General features: G+C 33.4%; 3 protein-coding genes across 4 annotated transcripts; 2 read left to right on the top strand and 1 right to left on the bottom strand.

Moving 5' to 3' along the window:
* Positions 1-243: 243 nt before the first annotated feature.
* LOC128242212 (HAUS augmin-like complex subunit 4) lies at positions 244-8,706 on the top strand. The gene is made up of 9 exons (XM_052959296.1): positions 244-329; positions 2,196-2,339; positions 2,686-2,813; positions 3,988-4,125; positions 4,587-4,692; positions 5,226-5,365; positions 6,467-6,597; positions 7,421-7,489; positions 8,261-8,706. Exons 1-9 carry the CDS (start codon positions 296-298, stop codon positions 8,460-8,462), a joined length of 1,092 nt encoding a protein of 363 aa, XP_052815256.1. The 5' UTR covers positions 244-295; the 3' UTR covers positions 8,463-8,706.
* Positions 8,707-10,441: 1,735 nt separating this feature from the next.
* On the bottom strand, positions 10,442-14,391 carry LOC128242211 (heat shock factor protein-like). The gene is made up of 4 exons (XM_052959294.1): positions 13,957-14,391; positions 13,558-13,633; positions 12,825-13,056; positions 10,442-11,938 (listed from the first exon to the last, which is right to left on the bottom strand). Exons 1-4 carry the CDS (start codon positions 14,362-14,364, stop codon positions 11,470-11,472), a joined length of 1,185 nt encoding a protein of 394 aa, XP_052815254.1. The 5' UTR covers positions 14,365-14,391; the 3' UTR covers positions 10,442-11,469.
* Positions 14,392-14,702: 311 nt separating this feature from the next.
* LOC128242209 (sorting nexin-16-like) lies at positions 14,703-23,674 on the top strand. Of its 2 annotated transcripts, XM_052959291.1 has the most exons (8): positions 14,703-14,739; positions 15,098-15,216; positions 15,631-16,099; positions 16,888-16,974; positions 18,075-18,223; positions 18,711-18,780; positions 19,355-19,491; positions 20,190-23,674. In XM_052959291.1, exons 2-8 carry the CDS (start codon positions 15,143-15,145, stop codon positions 20,485-20,487), a joined length of 1,284 nt encoding a protein of 427 aa, XP_052815251.1. In that variant the 5' UTR covers positions 14,703-14,739; positions 15,098-15,142; the 3' UTR covers positions 20,488-23,674. The 2 variants fall into 2 exon arrangements, with proteins under 2 accessions (XP_052815251.1, XP_052815252.1); XM_052959292.1 differs by lacking the exon at positions 14,703-14,739 and having other exon boundaries at positions 15,008-15,216.
* The last annotated feature ends 688 nt before the right edge of the window (positions 23,675-24,362 follow it).

Raw genomic sequence — 24,362 nt, forward strand, 5'->3', positions numbered from 1 at the left:
ATTTCTGTTTTTCACTTTATTCCTATTCAAACCTATTCCTTTTTGCGTTAAATGAAGTTAATGTCATATCTTTACACGTTGTTCATGTATGTTCGTGTGTTTATGATGTTTTAATATCTAAGAATGAATGTAACATAATTATGTTATGCCTTATTTCTATACTATAGTATGAATTTTAAGATGTTGTTCAAGGGGAGGTCACTGCGTCGGAGCCGTGAAAATTGTATTGCACAGTTTGCCGTTTTATCTAAATCAGCCGGGAAGTTCATTTTGGAAGCAAATCATTTCAGTAAATATGTCCCATAAAAGCAGCCAAGTACTTGAAAAATGTAATGAAAGCTGATGTTTACAATAAAATTTTATCAGTTTGTGTAACAGTGTCAGTGTGTTTGAATATACGTTAATTTGCCTGTTGTTTACTTTCTTGAAAAAAAATCGGATATCGAATTCGGACGTCACTTCTTTAAAGTTTAAGCACAACAATAATAGTTGTGCTTAGACTTTAAAGAAGTGACGTCCGAATTTTTCATTTGTTAGTTATTGTACAACTGTGTATCTCATAATTTATGAGATACACAGTTGTACAATAACTAACAAATGAAGAATCTCTTTTTAATGAAGTATAAACTAAATACCCACATCATGGTGTACATGTAATCTGATTTGTTGAGAACTGTAACTGTACAGATGCCATTTCTTACAATATGTGGTGTGTGTGGTTAAGAACCAGTTGCCCGGTTAGTGCGGTGCTAGTCCAAATAATTGTATGTTGACAGATTTTTTTAGATTTTTTATATGGCAAATCCTTCACGTACAAATTGTTTAGTATCAAAAGTGGGTAGTTGTTCCGATCAGGATTCTGGGTTAAAGCATATAGCGTTTATAAAATATCATAAAAACAAGAAATATTACCAGATAATGTTATTTTATATTAGTTCGGTACACAAAAAATAAATATCCAACTTGTATTTATGTGTTTGACGGCTTTTCTTCATTTCATTCTGTCAAAACATAACGATATACACATGAAGGGCACCTGCAAGACTTCAGGGCACAGTTTTAAATTGCTCAGAACATTTCCGCCATGGCCGAGTAGTTACAATTGTATAAAGAGGTCTATCTCGAAGCTTTGTCGGAGGAGGCCGAGTTATTACGATTGTATCGAGTTGTTCCCCTTCACATAATTGTTGTCTGTGTCAGTCAACTTTCGTTTTGTTGGAAAGGTAAACAACTTATTTTAATGCATTAAATGCTTGTTTAGTGCAAAATAACATTTCACTTACATGTTAAAATATGAATATAACTCTTTATGATCAATTTCAACCATAAAATACTTCACTTAAAACAATTTCAATATTTTTAAAACTACCCCGTTTTTTGCACATTCCCGTTTAGACGTTAGGGATTGGAAGAATCCCGTATAACACGTCTATTATTTTAGACTTGTGCGGTGCACGTGTAACAGCTGTCTTTGATATGTGCCCCACACCAGTTGCACTTTTCCTACCAGGTTAACTTGAACTAACGAGCCCCACAATGGGCACAATCCCCCACACTGAGCATGAGCCCCACACTGGGGACGAGCCCTCACACTGGGCACGAGACCCAATACTGGGCACAAGCCCCACACTGGGCACACTTTCGCTCCCAGGTTTTTTGGCTTTGAAACCCTGTACCGCTCTACTGATTTCCTGACCTAAATACCGTTTCCGAATAATAACTTGGGTTTTTTCCCCCCAAAAAGTCACTGTTGAGTGGCATGGTTTTAAAACCCTGTTACTGCTTTACCGATTTCCAAAGTTATCCTTCAATTTCTGATAAAATCATAGCATTAAAAAAAAATTGAATAGTCTCCAAATCTGTCAAACTAGGGTTCATTTGCAATTAATCAATTTACACCTTAGTTTTTTGCTTGGCGACAAGCATGTTAAGTGCAGTACATCGTTAATAGTAGGGAAGGCAGGGTCGTATCAGCAAACTTGCGCTCTAAATAACATGTAGTAGAAGACAGATTTAAATGCAATATAAATACATTTATACATTATAAAACTAAATTACATGTGTAGATGAGAAAATAAATCGGCCATATTCCTTCAATGGCCCAGAAATTCCATTCGTTGGGATTTGACACTTCCAAAAACTGCGCTGTCTTTTATCTTGTAGATTGATTTAATCTGCTTGTGTTTTATTTTCAGTGGGAAAGCAGTTTCCTTACCTCAATGTGAAATTAGCTGATGTGGAAAAGTATCCTGATTTCAGCACGCTGCTCAACAATCTTGGGCAATATGTCAACAATAAAGGACTTTCCCAACAAACAGATAAAGACTTAAAACAGGCAAGTTCCTAGTAGTGAAATTTTTTTTATTTACCTGATATGGTCCTCATAGTTTTATGTGTTAATTGCATTGTACTTCAAATGAATGTTCCCATGTTTTGTTGGGATTGAATCTGATGTGCAATCGCCAATGTGAAAAAGTACTAATCTGTTGTCATTGAAAGAATAAATGAAAGTGTGGCAGAAACTGTTTCATTATTTTTTGCTTCAATTTAAAAAGTGTTACAAAAGACTAGTGGACTTGGATTAAAACTTGAATTTACAAAAATATGTTTAATTCTTTTCAAATGTTGTATTATATATATATATATAAATGAAACATTCAGAAAATTGTACAACCTTTCAGGCAGAAGAGGTTTTACGCCATGCACGACACTCATGGCTGCTTAACCACATTCTCTACTTGGAGGTGCAAGAGTTGTTACTTGATTATGAGATCCGCAGCCTCGACACATCACTCTCCTCCAGAGATCAACAGGTAGTTTTAGTTTCCTTACTCTGCAATGACGACCCAACAAATAATGATATGAGTCCTGAATATGATGATTTTCATAGCAGCCTTGAAAGCAGTTTTCTTTAATGCAAATAATAAATACAAAAAAACAAGAAACACAAATCTGAAATCAGGCCCATGAAACCAGAAGTATTCTTGCATACCAGACTTGTGTTTCCGGTCATGTGACCAGTGCTGGAAAAACCCATCTTGCACCCCCCATGTAAGGTGAGTCACGCGCAACAACGCGCCACTTCTTATTTCCTTTATTGTATGGTTTATGAAAAGAATATTATGCCATTTTAATAAAGCGCTATCAATAATATAAGTATGCAAGACTGTTAATTAAAATAGAAAATAGATAATCGTAAAAATGTGATTTTTAGAGGAACTATTTGATTTAAAATCACTGCGCTTTATGACTTCAGTAAACAATGTCGCACACGCTTTTTGGATAAATGTACAAAAGTGCGTTTTCAACGTCATTTTTCCCATAAATTGATAATTTTAGATATGCAAGGAAAAATATCTATCATGTTTTTCCAGTTCGGATCGAAAAATCCGACCCTTGGGCACGCTGTGTGGCCAGTAACTTGACAAGCCTCGTTACCGGCTTACACGTGTGCCCTCGGGTCGGATTGTTCTATCCATACCAGAAACACATGATAGACACTTATAATATGAACATTGAACTTCATGTAAAATTTTCAGGTGTTTTTAGTTATAAATACACATATTCATTTCGATAGTTAATTAATGTACAAATATATATACTTGAATATTCAGTTCCTTTACAGGAATTATCTGAATTGCCATAATCTTTGTACCTCTAAATTGTTTTTGTATGATGTTAGCCACATATTTACAATGCTTACATGTGACGATACACATGATTATGCAAGTTCTGCAACAATGGCTGAAACATTTAATGAGTTATGCCCCTTGGATCAGCAAGTGTGGGCATCTGATTATGACAAGGTATTTTCTGTAAATTTGAAAGTGGCAGAAAGACCTGATCTCTGGTCTAAGAGGATACTATTAGTGAGATCGCTAAAGATTAAGGTAACTGGGGCATATTTCTGATATTAAGAAACTTATGAAATATTATGACAGTTTAAAAATGACATGCTTTGAGGGCTCTATGTATGGTGTATTTCAGTTTCACAAACTTCTACAGCAGTGTCTGACCCAGGCAGAGATTGGAGACTATCTGGAGTTTAGTCCGGACCCAAGTGCCAAAGTTACTGCCCTGGGTTTAACCAGGGAGGAGCTTCAGCGACAGAACCCTCACAAACAGGTACAGTATTTAATGTCTTGGTTTGCATGCCAATAGCTGTACATGTAGATCCAAGAACAAACTGTTTTTATAATCTGTTCTAAATCCTATATGATGCTGTGGTCAAGAAAAACATCAGAATGCTAATTTTGATGACTATGATTGATGAAAAGTTACATGTAAAATAACATTTTTTTAAGATCGCCAATTCTTGTTTAATTTAACTTCTCAATTTGGTATACCTGTTTAATGAATATATATAACACAATCAGGTTATGTAACTCCATATTAACAGTAATACAAATGATGGCCCTTGATTGACTTTTTAACTTTTTTTTCTTAATTGTTTTTTTGAAAGCACATATTACATCATAATTGCATGCATTTCTAAGACAAAGTAGCATATAGTCGAGCGCACTGTCCTACAACAACTCTTAAATATAAAATGATTCATCATGTAATGGTTTTTATTTACTTTTCAGCACATTTCATCCCTTCAACAAGCCCTAATCCCAGAAGTAGAGGAGCGACTTAGGAGAAAGTGTGAAAACCTGGTAGTCGCTCATGACCCCCAGAACTCCTCATCAGGTAGCATCATTACAAAATATATCAGGATCCATGTTAAAATGGATATCCTATTGTTATTGATCACGAACAAGTGGAGCTGCAGTGTATTACCATACTTTTCATAAATGACATTATTTTGTCATGTTGTGGTTAGGAAGTCCAGAACCCTATGTTTCCTGTCTAAATTTCAATGATGCTTTATTATCAGTTTATACACTGTAGCTAAAAAAATTCTTATATGTAAGTTTTTCGCACTTATACTCAAGAGTTTTTTCAGCAATGAATTCAGTGTCTCAAGTATACACAAGCATTATAAAAGGATGTTTGTAACGTTTTCTTATGCATTGATGTCTTAAAAACTCGTTGTATGTGAAAATTCCCAATTTGAATGGTATGGATCATCTTCCCAAAATGAACACAGTAAAGCTGAAACTGTTATTTTGTTTGGCATGAGGTTGAATTGTAAAATTACTAAACATGAATGTAGCATGTCTGTGCCAATGTTAGAACAACAAATCTACGTTTAATTTAACTTTTTCCATTGTGGTTTTCAGACAGCAATAAACTAATGTTTGCCAAGTCCTCCCAGCTGCCAGCCATGGTGGAGAATGATAAACTGCAGCTGGAGGAGAACAAGAGACAACTGAAAGAAGATACTGCCAAGAAGGAAAAACAGTTTGAAGTTTATTACCAGGTATGGTATGGCTCTCTAAATAAATGTGTAACGTCATAGGATTTTTATTCTGACAGTGAGAGATACATTTTCATTTTACTCTCAAAATAACTATACTTATATATTAGTTTAAGTTCAAAGTTTAATATTAATAGATATTCTTTGTGGACAAATATTTGTTAAATTTGGGCATCCTATATTGATTGTTTTGTTATAGTTTTTCTCTATCCATAGTACGTTTCTTTTTAAATTGTTAAGTTAAGATGTTTATAAATAGCTACATAATAATGTTTTCATTTGATTCAACAAACCTACTAGTGAAAAATAACCAACTTACATGTTAGATTGCATGTATGATTTTGTATATGTGTAAGACTTGATCAACTTGTATCATTACAAGCAACATGACACGAAAGGGAGCCTCACTCCGCCTGGTCTCTTAACAGATGTTGATTGTCAGAGATGGCCGAAGTGACCCATTGGATTATACAAACATTTGTTATTGCTTATTGACGAAGTATACATGTCATTTGTAAGGCTTATGTAGCCAAACTTACAAAGTTTGGAGGCGCACATCCATCTTGACCTAGAAGCTAGAGACCCGGGTCTTACATGGAAGACGTCATAATCTTATGGTGGTTTCTAATAAGAAATTATTTTGAAATCGCTCCTTGAGTGACCAAGTAATGAACGCCCTCCTTAGTAAGGGTAATATGGCTAAACTGACAATGTTCTGAGGTCCAGATTGACCATGACCTTTAAAGCTAGAGACCCAGGTCATGGCCACTGCTCATTGTCATCTTATGGTGGTCACTACAGTGAAATTATTTCAAATTATTATCTATGCCAAAGTTATGGAAAAACCAGGATGGGAAACAAACCAGTTCTCAGATGCTCACTGACCTTGACCTTGAAGTTAGGCACTGGCATGACATGTGGTCTTCTTATGGTTGTCCTTTCTGCAAATTAACTTCAAAATCCCAATGTGAATGACATAACGTTTGGGGAAGGACACAAAAGCAGAAAGAAAGGCTTGATTACTAAAATTTTAATAGCACTCACTTCATTTTGTGAAGTGGGGGTATGCCGTAATTATATAATCATAATGCATCTATATTTCAGACATTGCTAGACTCCCTTCATTTGCTGGAGGTTCTTATATCCAAGTACAAGCTGGGAAAACAGCTGGAAAAAGACACCATCAACTCCGAGTGGCTCTACGCGAAGTGTGATGCCATGTCACTGAAAATCAAGTAAGTAATGTGAAAAGGTATTTGACCATTAAATATGACTATGAAATTATGAATATATCTTCAAGTGTTGGGCCTGTTGGAATGGTTTCATTGAAGATCTTGGTCATAATTTATACCGGTAAGTTAAAATTATTTTAGTGTCTCATTGTGGATTGAAATTTAGCTCGTTAAATGATGCAAAAAAATATTTCATTTGGCTTTAATGATCACACCAAAAAAGCATGACTTCAAAGATTTGTTTATAGTTAAAAAAATTATAGCCCTTACGAATGGATTTTCTGCATTAATAGCTATGTTGCTTCAAATTCCCCTGTTAAAATAGCACCAAAATACCGGTTAAAATAGCACCAAAATACCGGTTAAAATAGCACCAAAATACCGGTTAAAATAGCACCAAAATACCGCTAATATCTGAACCTAAATAATTTTGTTGTTTTGATCATTATAGTCAAATGAGTTAAACATGATAATGCATTAAAAAAAATGAAATTTGAATCAACCTATGATGTGCCCCTTCAAGGTAAAAGGTAAAAGCAAAGCACAGGAAGAAAAAAAAATCAACAATGTTCTGACAGGTGTTATATTGTTTGTGTCTGACATTAAAATTTGTATGCTGATGGTGGCAAGTTTACTTTTAAACAAATAGTATATATTTAGCAATGGGTATGCATTTAGTACTGTTTTTAATATCTTTGTTATGAAGTATATATTCATGTTAATGAGTCCATATAATGCCTCTTGTGTCATCATTCTCTTAACTTTCTCTTATTTATTTGTAAGTGAATATTTTTCCAGAAATCTATGTTGTCTATTTTTTTTTCAGAATGGTTGAACTGCAGATATTGACCGAAACATACACAGTTGACACTGTCCAGTCACTGAAGAAAATCAGGTATATCGTCTAAAATACTTTCTTTCATGGTGCTCTAGTTATTTAGATGTCTACCTCTCACCCTGGAAGGTTGCGGGCTCAAGTCCCTACAGGAGTTCTTTCTTGTAACATATCAAAACAGACACAGTACTGGGTTCTATCTAGGGCTTATGATTGCAGTTTACTAACGGTCTCATTTCTAAATTCAGGCTTGAGACTCGCAAAGTTCTGCAAATCTTACTTAAAGAGTGAATACACTTTTAGCAGAGCATTGGTTGTGAAATGAGATATATATATATATATATATATATATATATATATATATATATATATATATATAATATATATATATATATATATATATATATATATATATATATATATATATATATATATTTATCTAAAGTTTGGCTGTAATGTACACATAATTTGTGCTTTTTGGAAAATAGTACTAGTCTGAGCCTAAACTCCATCTGGAGATCATTGGTAAACCATAGCCCAATTACCAGGCTTGGCAAATAAAAGTTGAGGGATGAGAGTGGTCGACCAGTATTTATAAGGTGCCCCTCTCACTAAGTACGGGCACATTCTCTCTCTTGTCCCAGTTAGACACCAATACTAGATTCTACCTGGAAATTCAAAATAGAGAGTGATTTATATCAGCTTATAGGTGTGAATTGTCTGTGAATATGCGGATGTCTGGGCAGGATTCCCCATACTGAAATGGATTTAGCCCTTCAGCTGCCAGGTCATTCACATCCTTTGACATGTTTTCTTCGTTGTATTCCACAGACAACATCTTGATGGTGCATATAAAGAGGCAGACCGAGAAAAACTTCAGCGGGAGCAGGCTGTCCGTTCATATGAGTCTGTTGGTAATGGGTTTGAACAGATTGTCACGGAATTTGGTCAACTTAAACAGGAACTCGAAAACAAACAGTGGGCATTGGCCGAGTTTGATAAAAATCAGAACAAAGCTACCAGGACTGGATGAAATTTTGGTTTAAGAAATAAGTAACTTATTGTGATGAACAGTTTTACTGAAACAAAATGGTGAAACATGGATGATAAACACATTACCTTTAGACATGTTGTAATTATGAAAAATAAATAACTTTGATGAAAGATAGTATGAAATATTTGCATTAATGTGCCTAAGATGTTGGGGACTATACAGATTAATGGAATTATGTGATAAATAACATTATTCCTTTTTGCATTAAAATGGTACAACACTATCATACTGTTACAATTATATGTATATAAAAGGATTTTCTATCCACATAAAACAATGTTTGAAAGACAAAATATTTGCATTAACAAATACAAAAATGTTTGCATTAACAAAAACAGTGCATGTATTCTGTGTAGAAATATGAACAACTATCATAGCACAGTATACTGTTAAAATATGTTTTAGTTAAGTGAATGTCTATGAAATATTAAAAAGTATAAAAATGATTTTTTTTCTAGTGTCCTATACATTGGATAACAGTTATTTACAATCTTGCATACTGCATGTGTGTTTCTAGGCATGTGATCATTGCTGGAAAAGCCTGTCTTGCACTCCCCATGTAAGATGAGTGACACACAACAATGCGCCATTTCTTATTCCTTTATTGTATGGTTTATGAAAAGTACATTATGCCATTAGATTAAGTGCAATAAAATATACAAGTATGCACAACTTTTAATTAAAACTGATAATTAAACATCAGAAATAAGATTTTTAGAGGAACTTTTTGATGTCAAAAGTGATCTAAAATTACTACGCTTCGTGATGACAGTCAAGTCCACATGCTTTTTGTTGAAATAAAAAAATGCAATTTCTATGTCAATTTTACCACACATTGTTAATTTAGGTATGCAAGAAAAAAGTATAAATTATGTTATTTCTGGCAAGATCAAAAAATTCGACCCTCAAGCATGTTGCGTGGCAGGTAACTCGGCAAGCAAGGTAATCTGCTTAAGCTAGCCTTTGGGTCAGTTTTTTCTATCCAAACTGGAAACACATGAATGATACTTATATAATATATTAATAAGGACATTGATTTATTGTTGGAATTGAATTCATATCAGTACATACCTTGACTTGTTAAATATTAACAAGTTGGGCTGTTTTTCTGTTACCATCCCTTCAGGGACCGAATCTCCTTGTTACACCACATTAGTTTTAAACATGTGTACCAAGTTTCTTGTGGATATTTCTTAATGTTACAGCTTCCAAATTATGGTCAACATTAAGACAACTACTAGTACCAGAAGGCCTGCCCCATGGCAATTACAATGTTTCATTTATGTTCTTGAATTGACAGTGGTTCAAACAGATGCTAGTAGTCAATCCTGAGAAAACTGGGGATCTGTCTGACTATGACCGATTCATGCATAAAGCAGGGTGAAGGGGCTTAGAACCCTACTGAAATTGTTTCCAGAGTCATTTCAAGCTACTTCATACTGTTTTTGATGACAATGTTGAATCAAAAAACAATCTTTACCACTGTGCAATAGTCTTCAGTTTAAAACTCTCAGTCCTGATTTCAGTATTTATCCTGGGCTTCAGAAACCCTATTGACATAGACATGGGAAAGCTAAAGAAAAATCTCGACCAATATATATCTCAACATACACTATTTTAATACAGCATTGAATAATGTAGGAAAACCACATATATCTCAACAAACACTATTTTGATACAGCATTAAATAATTTAAGAAATGCATGCATATCTTAACAAACACTGTTTTAATACAGCATTGAATAATGTAAGAAAACCATGCATATTCCAACAAACAATTTTAATACAGCATTGAATAATGTATGAAAACCATGCATATCTCAACAAACACTGTTTTTATACAGCATTTACAAGGATTGAAATCCATGCATATCTCAACAAACTGTTTGTTGAGATATGCATGGATGTCAATCATTATAAAATATAAATGCTGTATAAAAACAGTGTTTGTACGCAAATTGAATTGAATAATGTATGAAAACCATGCATATCTCAAAAAACATTGTTTTAATACAGTAATGAATAATGTATGAAATCCATGCATATCTCAACAAACACTGTTTTAATACAGCATTGAATAATGTAAGAAACACATACATATATCTCAACAAACACTATTTTAATACAGCATTGAATAATGTAAGAAACACATACATATATCTCAACAAACACTATTTTAATACAACATTGAATAATGTATGAAAACCATGCATATCTCAACAAACACTATTTAAATACAACATTGAATAATGTAAGTAATGCATATATATCTCAACAAACATTGAATAATGTTAGCAATTCAACATAGATAATGATTATAGCAGGAAAACCTACAACAGTTTTCTGCACTGAAACAAATGGTATAGATAATAATTATTACTTTCAAAATAACATGAGGTTAAGACAACAAATTGTAACATTATGTACACATAATTAACTGCACAAACAACTCTGACACAGTATTCAAGCCTGTATTCAAGTGAAACTAGAATCCTATACCAAATAGAACTCTTTATTTCAAATAATGTTCCATTCAGTAGGCTAACAGTTTGGTCGAAAGGAGATGGGTTTTTTTTCGCAGCAAAAATGGATTCTGAGTAGCTTACAGAACAATTCAAGAAAGAATTGTGTCAAATATCGTTCTATAGTGTCTTTTTATACATGAGAAGAAAATAATTATTACATTTTTGTATCAACTATCATTAAATATTGTTATTCAACAATCATGGTAATCCGTCATAGCCTTCTTTGCAGTTTGCATGAAGCTAAGGGCAAGTTTGCCATTTTGTTAAAATGTTCTTCCAAGTACAGTCAAACCTCGTTGGCTCAAACTCCCAGGGACCGCGAAAATACCTCGAGCCTCAAAAAACTTCAGCCAAGCGGGAATGCTTACCTTCATTTTAAAGAAATCGGTCCTTTACATCCAGTCCAAGCCAACGAGGAATTTGAGCTATGCAAGTTCGAGCCAATGGGGTTTGACTGTAGTTCAATATTCTGGCAAAAGCAATGTTACAGTCCCCGTGCCAGGGTCAAAGTAGGCTGGTGTTAGAATCTGCTCCTCACATTGCGAGGTAATACCCCCATAGTAATGACAATTCAATAGTTCAGCATCTAGGACATCAATACCTCCACTGCACAGAAGTGGAGAGGCGAAATTTATGTTCTCAATAGGTTTTCTTTGAACTGGATTAGTGGTCACATTATTAAGAATTGAAAAATCTTCAGGAATATCATTGTACAACTTAGGGTCAAATTCGAGACCCAAGTCATCGCTATCGCTGTCGGAATCAGACTTGTAGTCAATTGGACAGCTGAACATGAGTTGATCGCTGGGACGTGGCGGGATGCTTTCCTGAGAGAGTTCATCTACCGGCGAGACTTTGGTTGACTCTGCTGTTGTTGTAGCTCTTCTTCCAAGCTCAGCTGGGCGAGTGACGGTCCGAAATGTGCAAACCCTTTGGGGACATATAATAAAATTTTCAAAACAATTTTTATAGACTTGTACACCGCATTTCACAAAGCAAGAGAGCCTCATAGTGAACACAATGGCTCAACTATTAAAAAAGATGTGTTAGAAATTTATGAATTAATTGTAGAAGTATACCAGAACAAAGGAAGACAAGTGAATAATAACTACTTGACTAGCTTTAATAAAAAATATTTGAGTGTTTCAACTGCATAAAATATTATTGCATTACAAATTAATATGCTCTCAATATGCTCTCAAATTATCATTTTGCATTCAAACTTTTTTACAAGCTATATATTTCTTGCATACCGGACGTGTGTTTCCGGTCATGTGACCGTTGCTGGAAAAATTCATCTTACACCTATGTAAGATGAGTCACGTGCAAGAACGCGCCACTTTTTATTTCTTTTATTGTATGGTTTATGAAAAGTATATTATGCAATTTCAATAAAGTGGAATCAAAAATAAGTATTCAATACCTTTAAAATAAAATTGAAAATAAATAATCGTAAAAACGGCGATTTTTAAAGGAACTATTTGACGTCTATGGTGATTTAAAATTATTGCGCCTTATGACGTCAGTAGACAACATCGCCAGCGCTTTTTGGTGAAACGTACAAAAGTGCGTTTTCTACGTCAATTTTTCCACAAATTCATAATTTTAGGTATGCAAGAAAAAATATCAATCATGTGTTTCCGGTACGGATCGAAAAATACAATCAGGAACGCCGCGTGACCGGTAACTTGGCAAGCCTTGTTAACGGCTTACGCGTGTGCCCTCGGGTCGGATTTTTCTATCCATACCGGAAACACATGATAGATACTTATAATGAGTCTTAAGGTGAAGAATAAAATGGAATTACATCATTTACTTTTTGAACGGAGGTGCATCCTCATCGTCACTTGTATTTATGGCCTGAAGAACGTTGGCTACTTGCCCCTGTATTCGCTTTGGACTCATGATCGTCTCCATGTCGCTGAGGCGGGGATTTAAGTACACAGTGGTTAAGTGGGTCCCTTGGGTCTTTACGACGGGATCAATTGGTACACCATAGCGTAAAATAGGCTCGGCTGGACTCTTGAGTAAGGGGTGAGTTTCGTCAACTGAAGATATGGAAAGCATTGTCGTTGATCAAACATAAGTTGATGTTCAACATGATTCAAACATGGCCATTTCACTTTTCTGTATACAGTTTTAATTCATCTAGAAGAATAACGCAATGATTAAAGGATTTAAGTAAAGGAAATAGATTTCTCCTCGAACCACTGTCAACACAGTGTTTTTCCCCTACTTTCAAGGAAATGGTGCCGGAGCCCTTTGATAGGGAAAAAGCTTTGTTTTGGCAAAAAGGAGAAAAATACTACAACATGATTCATAAAATGTTTACCTTGTTTACAAACCTTATGACATATTCATGAATGGCACTTTGTTGCTACATTTGCTTAATGATTTGGGGTCAATGCTCCTCCAATTTTATAATTATTTTTTTGAAGAGGATTTTTTTTCATACAATAGGTAGGGAAAAAAGATTTACTTTTGCAGGAGGGCAATGGAGCCAAATTTCGATCTAAAAAAGGGCCGGGAAAAAAACACCACAACAATACCTCCTTCTTTTGTTGATGGAATGTTGTTCAGTAATGGGTTTTCATCCAAGACTTCCTCGTCTAATATGACTTTGCCCTGAAAAATAATTTCCACATGCTGTTACATTTAGCAGTCAGGACTGCTAAAAAGGTTATTGTGGAGAATAAGGGGCGCCCCAGGATTTAACATTAAGCTCGCAGCCATTCCACAAAGAACCCACAAAATAGCATGGCAAGGGAAGTTTTGAGGTCCACCCACAGGAGTCTTAAATGGTGCATTTTGCTGTAATTCATGCATAATTTCCCTACCTTATCGGAATGAAATATTACCTTGGAATTGAATCTAGAGGGAGTGAGGGGGAGTGGGGATTAAGATTATTTACATCAATTCATTGACGTTGAGAAAGTGTTAAAATTTACCACTTGTGCTTCCACCGCTCTGACTGACTGTTCCCTTTGGGTTCTCCTAACGGCTGTGTTTCGGACGACCTTAGCCAACAATTCAGGGTGGCCTCTACAGAAACAATCATGTTTATACACAAATATTGAATCTTCCTGGCCCCTGTGGTAATGAGATGGTAGTTTTCTGAAACCATATATGTTCAGCTGCCGGATGAAACTCTGAAAGTTTTTTGTCTTGAAAAATGTTGGCTTGTTTAGGTATTCATCCTCAAATTTTATTTTGTCGATTTTAAGAGATGTACCGTCAGTCTCCCAAGAAATAGCGCCGGTGGTGCAGCTATTTACAAGACGCCATAGGACTGCTGGAAACTTCAGAGTGATGCCCTCTACAATCTGTGGTGGGGAACGAGGTATGAAGCATTCCATTGTGTAAATTATGTAAATTTACCTTAATTTGATCATTCTAGAAGTAAAATGCAAGATAGTATTCTGTTCTAGAATGCAAAAATACAGGTGCTGTTCTAGGGACGCATACTTTTTTTCTCAGATGTAAACATATGACGTCATTTACTGACGTCATGAATGTGTCGGCTGATGAATTTGACAGGTGGTTCAATTAAAAGAATAACATGATTTACAACAACTTTAGTTTGTTTCTGTTTAAATTGTAATTTATAATTTTGATTATTTTTAATCTCATCCTTTATTCTCATGCAAAATTAAAATTTCGCGCGGAATTTGACTTGCTGGTACCCATTTGGAGGGAAGATTCGGAACCAATTGCAAGAAAATCAACATCCGGTAGATTCTCGATTCTTTTATCAACTTAAAATTGTATTTGTTGATACGTTTGTTTTGTTCAAATTTTAACATGATTTGTTAGTTTTTGTCTTGATATAAGTAAACAGCTTTATTGCACTATGTTATTCGTTGTAGTTACCGTTTAAAGGTCATGTGATTCACATTGCGGTGCTATTTCGGATAGTCTAAATTCGGATGTCAAATAGAAGTATAATACCAAAAACAACAACTTTCTTTATCATTTTTATAAATATAAAGAAGCCTTTTACAATGGTTCAATTTGTTAACATACTATTATTACAACCGTAAACTACATATTATCTTGTTGTTATGGTTGTAATTATTTTGTTAATTTTAGTTTGGGTACAGCTAACAGGAGTGCTTGAAGGAGTTTGAGTGCACGATGATTGAAGAAAGCCAAGACAGTATAGAACCGGCCCCAGATATCCGAGACCCTTTACTGGGCCAAAGAAGGGGGTTTGTTATTGTCTAATTTACTTAATCAATTTTATAAAGTAAAATTGAGTGTCTGTCTGTGGCTCTGCCATTAATTATCTTGTAATCATCAATTTTTTTTTTTTTTTTGTAGTTTTTTGGATAGTTTAATCAAATATTAAAAAACAACACCAAGAGTCTACTTTAAGAAAGTACAATAAACATCATTCACTCAGGCTTTACCAAACAGATCATGTTAGGCAGCTCTGAGCTGGTAAATGAAGTGCTCACAAATTTATATATATATAAATGCAGTGATCACACATTTATATATTAAAAGCAAGCAAAAAAACCCAGAATATTACATATAGTATCATATTTTGTTTGTATGTAATAAGATGAATGTATCATACTTTTTTTTTTAATCTGGAACATTATATTTTTTCATTTCATTAGCAATGAGAATTCCCAACCTTTATCACCAAGAGAACAGAAGGTTTCATTGTCAGAATACCAAACCACAAGGTCATTGACGTCCTCCTCCGAAGACAACAATTCTTTACCTGCTCTAAGTGCCATAAATCCAATGGTGGAAATTGTTCGAAATAATGAACAAAGTGGTGCAAATTTTGTTGATAGTGTAAATCATGCCTGGACAGATCAAAGTCCGAAAACAAGCACCCCGAATCCAGAATTGCCATCAAGAAGTAGGAGCCGAAACATACAACTTGACAGTGACTCCGGAGCTGTTGGCTTTTCGCCAGTAAGAAGGCGTGGTACAGGAAGCACCATCAGTTCAGAAAGTACTGGGTTGTTGTTTGAGAGACCTAGCAGACGGACAAAGAGAGTCAGTTTTGTGGATCCGTTAGATATCAGAGTGCCTTTGGCTGGATTTGAAGTGATGGAACAGAGAGCTAAATTCACGGTAAGTTTGGTTCAATGTAACATTTTTCAAATAAATGTGTGCATGATGGGGATAAAACCATGATTGAGTACCTTTGATAATCTATTGCATAATCATCTATCAGTTATTGCCATGTAGGTGTATATACAGGGTATTAACAATAAAATTTTCAGTGGGGAGTTGGAATTCATTACAAGTCCTTTATTTGGTATTTACCTAAAAACCTTATTTCGAAATAAATTAAACACAATTTTTTTTTCATGTTGTCATGTATCTTGATTGTAAGTACAGCGGTTAACATACATGTATGTTTAAACGCTGTTTGTAGAACTTGCTTTCTTACCTCTTCAATTTAAACATAACTTCCAAACTTTGAATACTTAAATCGTTCATTAATCATAATGGATTGTCCGATTATTTCCAGTGATTGATTATGAGTCTAGATCAATTTTCAATCCCTACTTTTAAGATTGAAAGTATTCTTTTATAGATAAAGGGTCCAACCCATAAAGTCATGGTTCAAACATAAAATATAAAATGAAAATATTGTAAAACCCCATTCTCTACTGTTAGAATGTTGTTAAACTTTCTGTGCTTTCATTCTTGTTCCATTTACATGTATGTTAATATGTGACAAACATATAACTTTGTACCTGTAGTTTAAAAAATATTTTCTAGAGTATGTCTTTCAAGTTGATTTGATAATAATTGTTGTTTGATTTCCAAAGAATAAATCACTGACAAAATGTTTATAAATATACCTCATCTCTGATTTGTGCTAGTATTGATGTTATTTCTATTGTTTCTAGGTGTTTAAGCTACATGTACATAAGGGTAACATTGACAACTGGTTTGTGTTCAGAAGATATACAGACTTTGTTCAACTGCAACAAAAGGTTTGTGATGTTTCTGCTTTCATAAAATTTGGTTCCCTTGTGCTTTACACCATAATGGGTGGAAATGTTTTGAAATTATGTCACCGAAATGATGTTAGTATGTTGTATCCCTCAATTGATTCTTCCTTATAAATACTATTTAATTGAATCTGAAATTGACATTTTTACAAATTATAAGCCTAAAAGAACGAAAAAATGTATTGAATTTCACTCAGTGAAAGATACAATTAATTTCACTTGTGATGACAGTAAATATGTTTTCATTCATGGCTGCATCACTTATTAAAATAGTGCTTTTTGTGATCACTCGAAATCAATTTCAATCTTACACTGAATTTCAACAAATATCACCATGTCTCACACTTAGCAGAAAATACTCATGAAATGCATATGAATTATGTGATATATTATTATAAGCAAAAGATCAACTTTAAAAAGCTTTTAATGGAATGATTCAATTTGCTGTGCATCCTGCAGACTAATACTTAATTTTCCTCTCATCCCATTATTCATATATCTTTAACATCAGCAGGATGCATTTTTTTAAAGAATTATAAGTAAAGGATTATGCTTGGGACTGTCAGATTTTTGCTGAGGTATCATGGTTTTGAAATAGGTAAATGCCAAGGAATACAATCACGCAGATTGAAAATAAATCACTTGGAATGTATGATAAATTGGAAGTTCCAACTTGGAAATATAGTAGACTGATTTTTCAGATTTTTGTTCAAGTTGACAACATTGTTAATGGCATTGTTTGTCAACTATTAGATAATGTATTCATATATTTAAATGAAACAAGCACAGCTGAAGCAGTTGTCTCCATATTGTTAGAAATACTGCAGGTAACATGTGTGTCTAAGGAACTTCCAGAGCAGTAAAGCTTTTGAAGTTAATGGCAATGATGTTAATAACGTTGTTACTAGTAACTTAAACAAAGTCCTGAACTATTGGCCCAATATGTCACAAATTATACATAGACCATCATCACCTGAATCTGAATAAATTTACCACCAGTTGAGGATCTGTTACATGTATATGTATTATACAAGTTGTGGTTTGCTATGTTTAAATATTTTATGTTACCTCGTTCATTTCAGTTAAGACGTCTATTCCCAATGTTTCGTTTACCGCTACCTCCAAAACGTTGGTTCAAAAGCAACTTTGATCATGAATTCCTTGATGACCGAATGCACGGACTTCAGGCTTTCATTGATAGCGTTGTCTGCCATTCTGACCTATGCAACTGGTATGAATTGATTTTCAGAGATTTGATTGCCTTCAATGCATTTGTTTGATTAGCTCAAAATTGGTCGAACTACGGTAATAGATTTGCTTGACGCATGAATCATTCCTTGAGAACTGTAGGTTTAGCAGATAGTAGGATGTGTATCGATTAAATGGGTTCAACTCATTATATTGCCTGAAAAAATACACTGAACAATATAGACATTTGTTTGCATACTGAAAAGGGCAAGTTTGATTATCAGAGGAAGCCCCCAACAAACACAAAGAGTCATGCCTCTTTCACATAAAAATACAGTTGGCTTGTTGATTGTTTTAATAGAAAAATAAGTAGAATACGTAGAATATTCAGTTTTCAATCGTGAATAAATTTATATAATTATATTTGATTTGGCTACTGTGGCCACTCCCAACTGTGTATTCATATATTTAAAGAAACAAGCACAACATATTCTGTGGATTTCTGGTTTAATGTACTTCTGTCATTTCAGCGTGCCAGTGCAGGAGTTTTTCTGCTTCACTGACCCGCCAGGACCTCATGACAGTGTGGAAGAAAGCAGGGTATGTCAGTCATGAACAGGCTTTAGAAAACAAATTCAAAAGAAGCTAGGTTCGCGGCATGGACATCTTTTAAACCATATCGTGTTGAGATTTAACCAGATAGATCTCGTTATTATGAATGATCAGATCAATCTGAAACTTGAGCAGTGTAATTGTGAGCGCTCGGTTTTGTGAATTTTCATTGACTTGCGGTATGCAGGGGCAACACGCGGTTGAAAATAGTATGTAGGCCGTGTATTACTTGAGTTAGCAAGCATGTGTTTTGGCGTAAATATTTTTACAAGAACATCCTTACACTTTACCTTAAAAGGATATGTTTTCTAATTAGAAGACAGTTGACAACAATTTGACATTATTAAAAAAAATGTATTTGTCCAATTTCCTGGATAAAAATATAGGCTGCGGCGTCATATTTATGCAAATAAACAAACAACATCGGTAACTGTACAGTACATGACCTTTTTGACCTTTGATTTGTGATGAGTCATAAAACTGTATCAACGAAAATGTTACAAAAAAAAATCAAGAATAGATCTTAACAAATTATAATTGCTTCCAAATTGAACTTCAACAGGCATACTGTGAAGAGCTAGAAGAGTCTGTCTATGACCTGAGAAAGTCCCTACGTAACAAAGACACAGAGATTGACCTTCTTAAAGATGAACTTGCCCTCTACAAGAACCAGGTCGCGATGCTAACCAATGCTCTCAGGTGAGAACTGACCTTGTTGATGTGTTCAAGGTTCCCTTAACAGTTGTAGTTGCTTTTGCTGTGAACAAAACATACAATTAGATAAACACTTACTACAGTGTAGTTACTGTCAGTTATGTACCAAGTCTTTTTGCAATACAGTTATTTTTACGGAACATGCAGACTGTTTTGATCCCTTTCACTTGGTTTATCATAATACATGTAAATCAAAGAGACTTAAATTATAAACAATGGGCCGATTGTTTAGAATTTTGTTAAAGGGAACAACTTTGTAAATGGCATTGTTGTTAATTTTCAAATCTTTACTGCTCCTTAATTTAAATGTATACACTTGTGATCTGCATAATTTCTTACAAGATTTGAGACAACTGTTTCAGCTATTCTTGTTTTATTTAAATATATTAACTTGTCGTCAAATATTTCATGTTTCAAAGTTCACAACAATCACATAATCCCATTGTTAACATTAACAAAGTTCTAAACAATTGGCCCAATGTTAACTGTGTATGAATACTTCTCTTTCCATGTATATATATGTATTTTCAAACAACCAACAATAAATGGTAATTAATATGTTTACATGGTATGATGGTATATATATTTCTCTCAATTCTGATAATACTGTCATATTCATTCAGAGAGTATAGGATTAACTTTGTGCTTAATACTGTATTAAATATTTCTTCGATTCATTTCAGGGAGTCAAATTCCAGTGGTACTATAGCCAATGGCTCACAAGCTAATGCGTCTCCTGTTAGCTCATTGGCTGAATGTGACTTACCTGGACCAGACAGGGACCAATTGCCAGCTGTCTTACAAGTGTCTTCGGCCAATAAGAATGCTCATCAATTTAAACACAGCCAATCAGAGATTTCCATACAAGCAGAGATTATTGCTACTTCCCCAAATGAAAGGATGCTGCAGACTGATATATCAAAGATGAAAGAAAAGCAAAGAAGTACAGGGCTTTTTAAGATGTTCTCTTCAGCAAAATGATAATTTGAATTTAGTCATTAGTTTTGAGTTTTGTTTCCTGATTGCTTTTGTTTGATATTTTAATGTCATATATTTTATAATAGCTGAAACAAAGTTTTAAAAAAAATATCATGTTATGTGATTCATATCTTTGGCATTGTTTGGATCATAAACTCGATGTTAGGTTGTAGATTACTTTGTCATCTGATGTCACAAAATTTCTCAAATTATTCATATTCTTGAAAGGTTGTGATTTTATGTTGTCTGACTCGTTTTGAAAGATTTTGTAGAATGTTAATGGATTTATCTTTTTAAGTTAAAAAAAAGACAAAACAAAATGCTTTGGTTGATGGTGTGTTTTTTTGCTTAGTATATTCCTCATGCAAAGTTGTATATTCAACACATTTTAAATACGCAAATATTTACATTATTAAGTATGAATTCAAACTTGAAATGTTAGATCTGTTAAGTCTGTGATGGAAAATTTATGTTAAAATTTCAACAGTTGTAAGGTAAAATAGTGTGTTTTTTTGCTTAGTATATTCCTCAAGCAAAGTTATATACTCAACGCATTTTAAAAACACAAATATTTACTCTGTAAAGCACAAATTCAAACATGAAATGTTAGATCTGTAAAGTCTGGGATGGAAAATTTACATTTCACCAAAGAAAATTCAACCGCTACAGAGGAAAATATATGTAAAAATGAGGATTTGTTGACTAGGCTTTTGATTTTATTCTTTCAGTTCAAAATGAATCCTTGCATCGCCAAGTTATAACAATTCTTTGTTGTTGTTATTTCTTTGTTTTGAATAAGTTTTACTCCAAGTTTTACCCAAAATTGCTCTGTATAGAGATTGTTTAAATGATATCTCATTAGAGCTATTTTGCGTTTTGCTCACCCAAACTTGTTTGAATAATTTAAACATAAATTAAAAACCTTAATCATGACATCCAACTGCATTTCTTTTATCGATATAGTTTTAGTAATCATAACAAAATGTGATACTTTTATGATGCAATAAAAAAATGCGTTTACAGATGTACTGAGCATCTGATTACAGCTCCTGATGTTAAGTACACTTACATTGTATATAAATAATTTGCATATTTACTGATTTTTTGTTTTTGAATTCATTTTGTGAAATGTTTTAGACTAATATTACTATAAACTATTAAACATGCTTATTTTTTTGATGATAATGAATTATGTATAATTATTAGTTATAAGGAACTTTATTGTATTGAAGATTCTTGTTGGTTGAGTTATTAATTAAAATGAAAATTCTGATTGAGCAAATGACTTTCCATATGTTTTAAGTTGCCTGGGTTTGTTTGTTTTTTAAAGAAAAAAGGTTTAGGTATTGTAAAAACCTTCTTATCAGTATATTTTGCAGCATGGAAATAATAATACAATAATATTGTCTCTATGGTGAAGACTGTTGAAATTTATTAACATGTCATTTTATACAATAATACACAGTGTGCTCTAGCTTATATTTTAGTGTTTGTTTATTAGCTGCATTTGTGATAAAACACTGCCTTATGAAATACCGGTACTTTTAGAGCTGTGTAATGACCTTTACCATTGTTGATAACTGTAACATTACAGAGTTATTTAGATTTTGATTTGTAGTTTTTTTATTCTGTACTTGAGGCTGTCTAGAATGTGCTAATTATGGTGATATTTAGATAAGTCTTGAGCCCGAGTTTTCATGGAAAAGATCCTGGTTATAGAGCTGGTGGGTTTTCACAATTTGGGCTTTAGTTTATCCTGTGTCATAAATACAACAGTTTTACCCAATCTTCATGACACTTGGTCAGCATATTTGTCAGTATGATATTTAAGTCCGCTGTGAATATTTCGGGTCCACAACTAGGTCACAAGGTCAAATATAAAAAAAAAATGAGTTTAAGTGTAGTTTTTCTGTTCATAAATTCGACAATGTTTATCTAGTATGCATGAAACATAGTCAATATAGTTCTTAGCATGACATTAGGGTAAATGAGGGTCATTTTGGGTCAAAATCTAGGTCGTACCAGTATCAGCAGTATTGACTTTTTTCTCTATCTAGACATACGTTCTGCTAGAAAATGGCATTTGGCATAGTGAAAAATCTGGCTTGAATGTGGTTTCGACATTAACCCCTTATTCATCATCATGTTGTTCTGTTGGTTTGACAAAAGAATTAAACATAATCACTCATTTTAAACTCATTTTAAGATAATCATGCACAATTAAATGTTATTGGAATACTTTAAAGAAATCTTAAGAAACATTAATCCTAATATTTTTGCTGATTTTTTCTTCGTTTCTTCAGAGGTACGACATTGGAGATTATCCCAACATAAGATTATTTCAATAAATTTGTCATGTTCATATAAAAAAAATAATGAAATAAATGTTTTTTTTACAAATATTTAGTCATGCCCATATTATAGAGTTTAATAAAATGAATGGTTTTGATTTTATAAACCTATGAGCAGAGCTGTACATGACGTGCTATATCACCATTGTAAACAATCAACTTGCCAGTTTGTATTGGTTTTTTTATGTTTACACTGTTCTTTAGTCTGTACAATTCGTTAAACAATTTCGGATGTTCACAGCAGTGTTTTAATATGAAACCTGCATAGTTCACTACAGTGTGTATTAATAAAAAAGTAACTTTCATTCCATTATGACAGCTGTTTTTCTATTTTCAAAATGTTTAATGTAGGCTTCGTTGTATGTTATCAAACTTGACATAACAGTTTACATCAAAATTTATCTTCAGTCTGGATTTCATGAAAGTCGTGTTTAGATAGAAGTGCTGTATAGGTATTATTTTACCTCATATATTTTTTTTTAAATATATAAAGCTGAACAAATTTTGTTTTCATAAATCTTGGTTTCGTAAAAGTTGAACAAATGTCAAGTGCCATGATCACATCATGATATGCTTCTTGTTAGAGTCATAATCAATTAACTACATGTTATTTTAATGAAATTACTGTATATTGCTATGTATTACTGAATATTTATTGCTTTTAAGGGTTGTGCAATGTTTAATGCAGACACAATAAACATAAAAAGAACACGTCATTTCTTTCTTGCTATCGAGTGAAGCAGTGAAACTATATTCACAATGGTGCTTGCGTTTTTAAAAGTCTAGAAAGTTGAACAACAAGTTAGAAGAATTAATTGTTGGACATCTGTGCTATTTTATGAGTGATTGAGTTAATGTATTATAGATGTTTACAAATAGTCCTGGATTTTTTTAAGTTTTTTATACTTTACATTTTTTTTCTCTTGTTTTGTTCTTTCATGTATTGGGCTATTGTATGAAAGAAATGTAAAAATACAATTATTTCAAAAATTATTTATTAAATACAAGATATTTTTAAGTTTACTTAAATTTGAAAGATTAAATAACATTGAATTCCTTTTTTTAATGTCAAAAATACCATCTTCTAGTTATGGTACTTAGTGGCTTTCTTTGATCAAGATCAGTTAATGACTGATGGCACGCAATGAGGGTGTATCTCTGGAACCAAAGAATCCAAAGTATGTAATGTGTGTATATTATTTAGATTTATAAAATCATGGTCAATTTAGGGGAGATGGCTTTTTTTGGTTTAACAAGTACCAAGTACTCCCATTACTACCCATGGCACTGTGGGAGAGGGCCAGGCAAAGTAGCAACTGTTATAACTATTAACATCACACAATTAATTTAACTTGAACATTCCCCATAAGAAAATAAAGATAATCTGCCACTGAGCATGGTTATATGTATAATTCTTATCTATAAAATAGATTATGCGTTCCAGGATAGCCAATGAATGAACACTAAAATTATTTCTGAACGGTCCTTATGTTATAGCTGAAGATACAGCAAAGCTGGTCTAGATGA

This window comes from Mya arenaria, chromosome 8, assembly GCF_026914265.1.
Source record: "Mya arenaria isolate MELC-2E11 chromosome 8, ASM2691426v1".
Lineage (NCBI taxonomy): Eukaryota > Metazoa > Mollusca > Bivalvia > Myida > Myidae > Mya > Mya arenaria.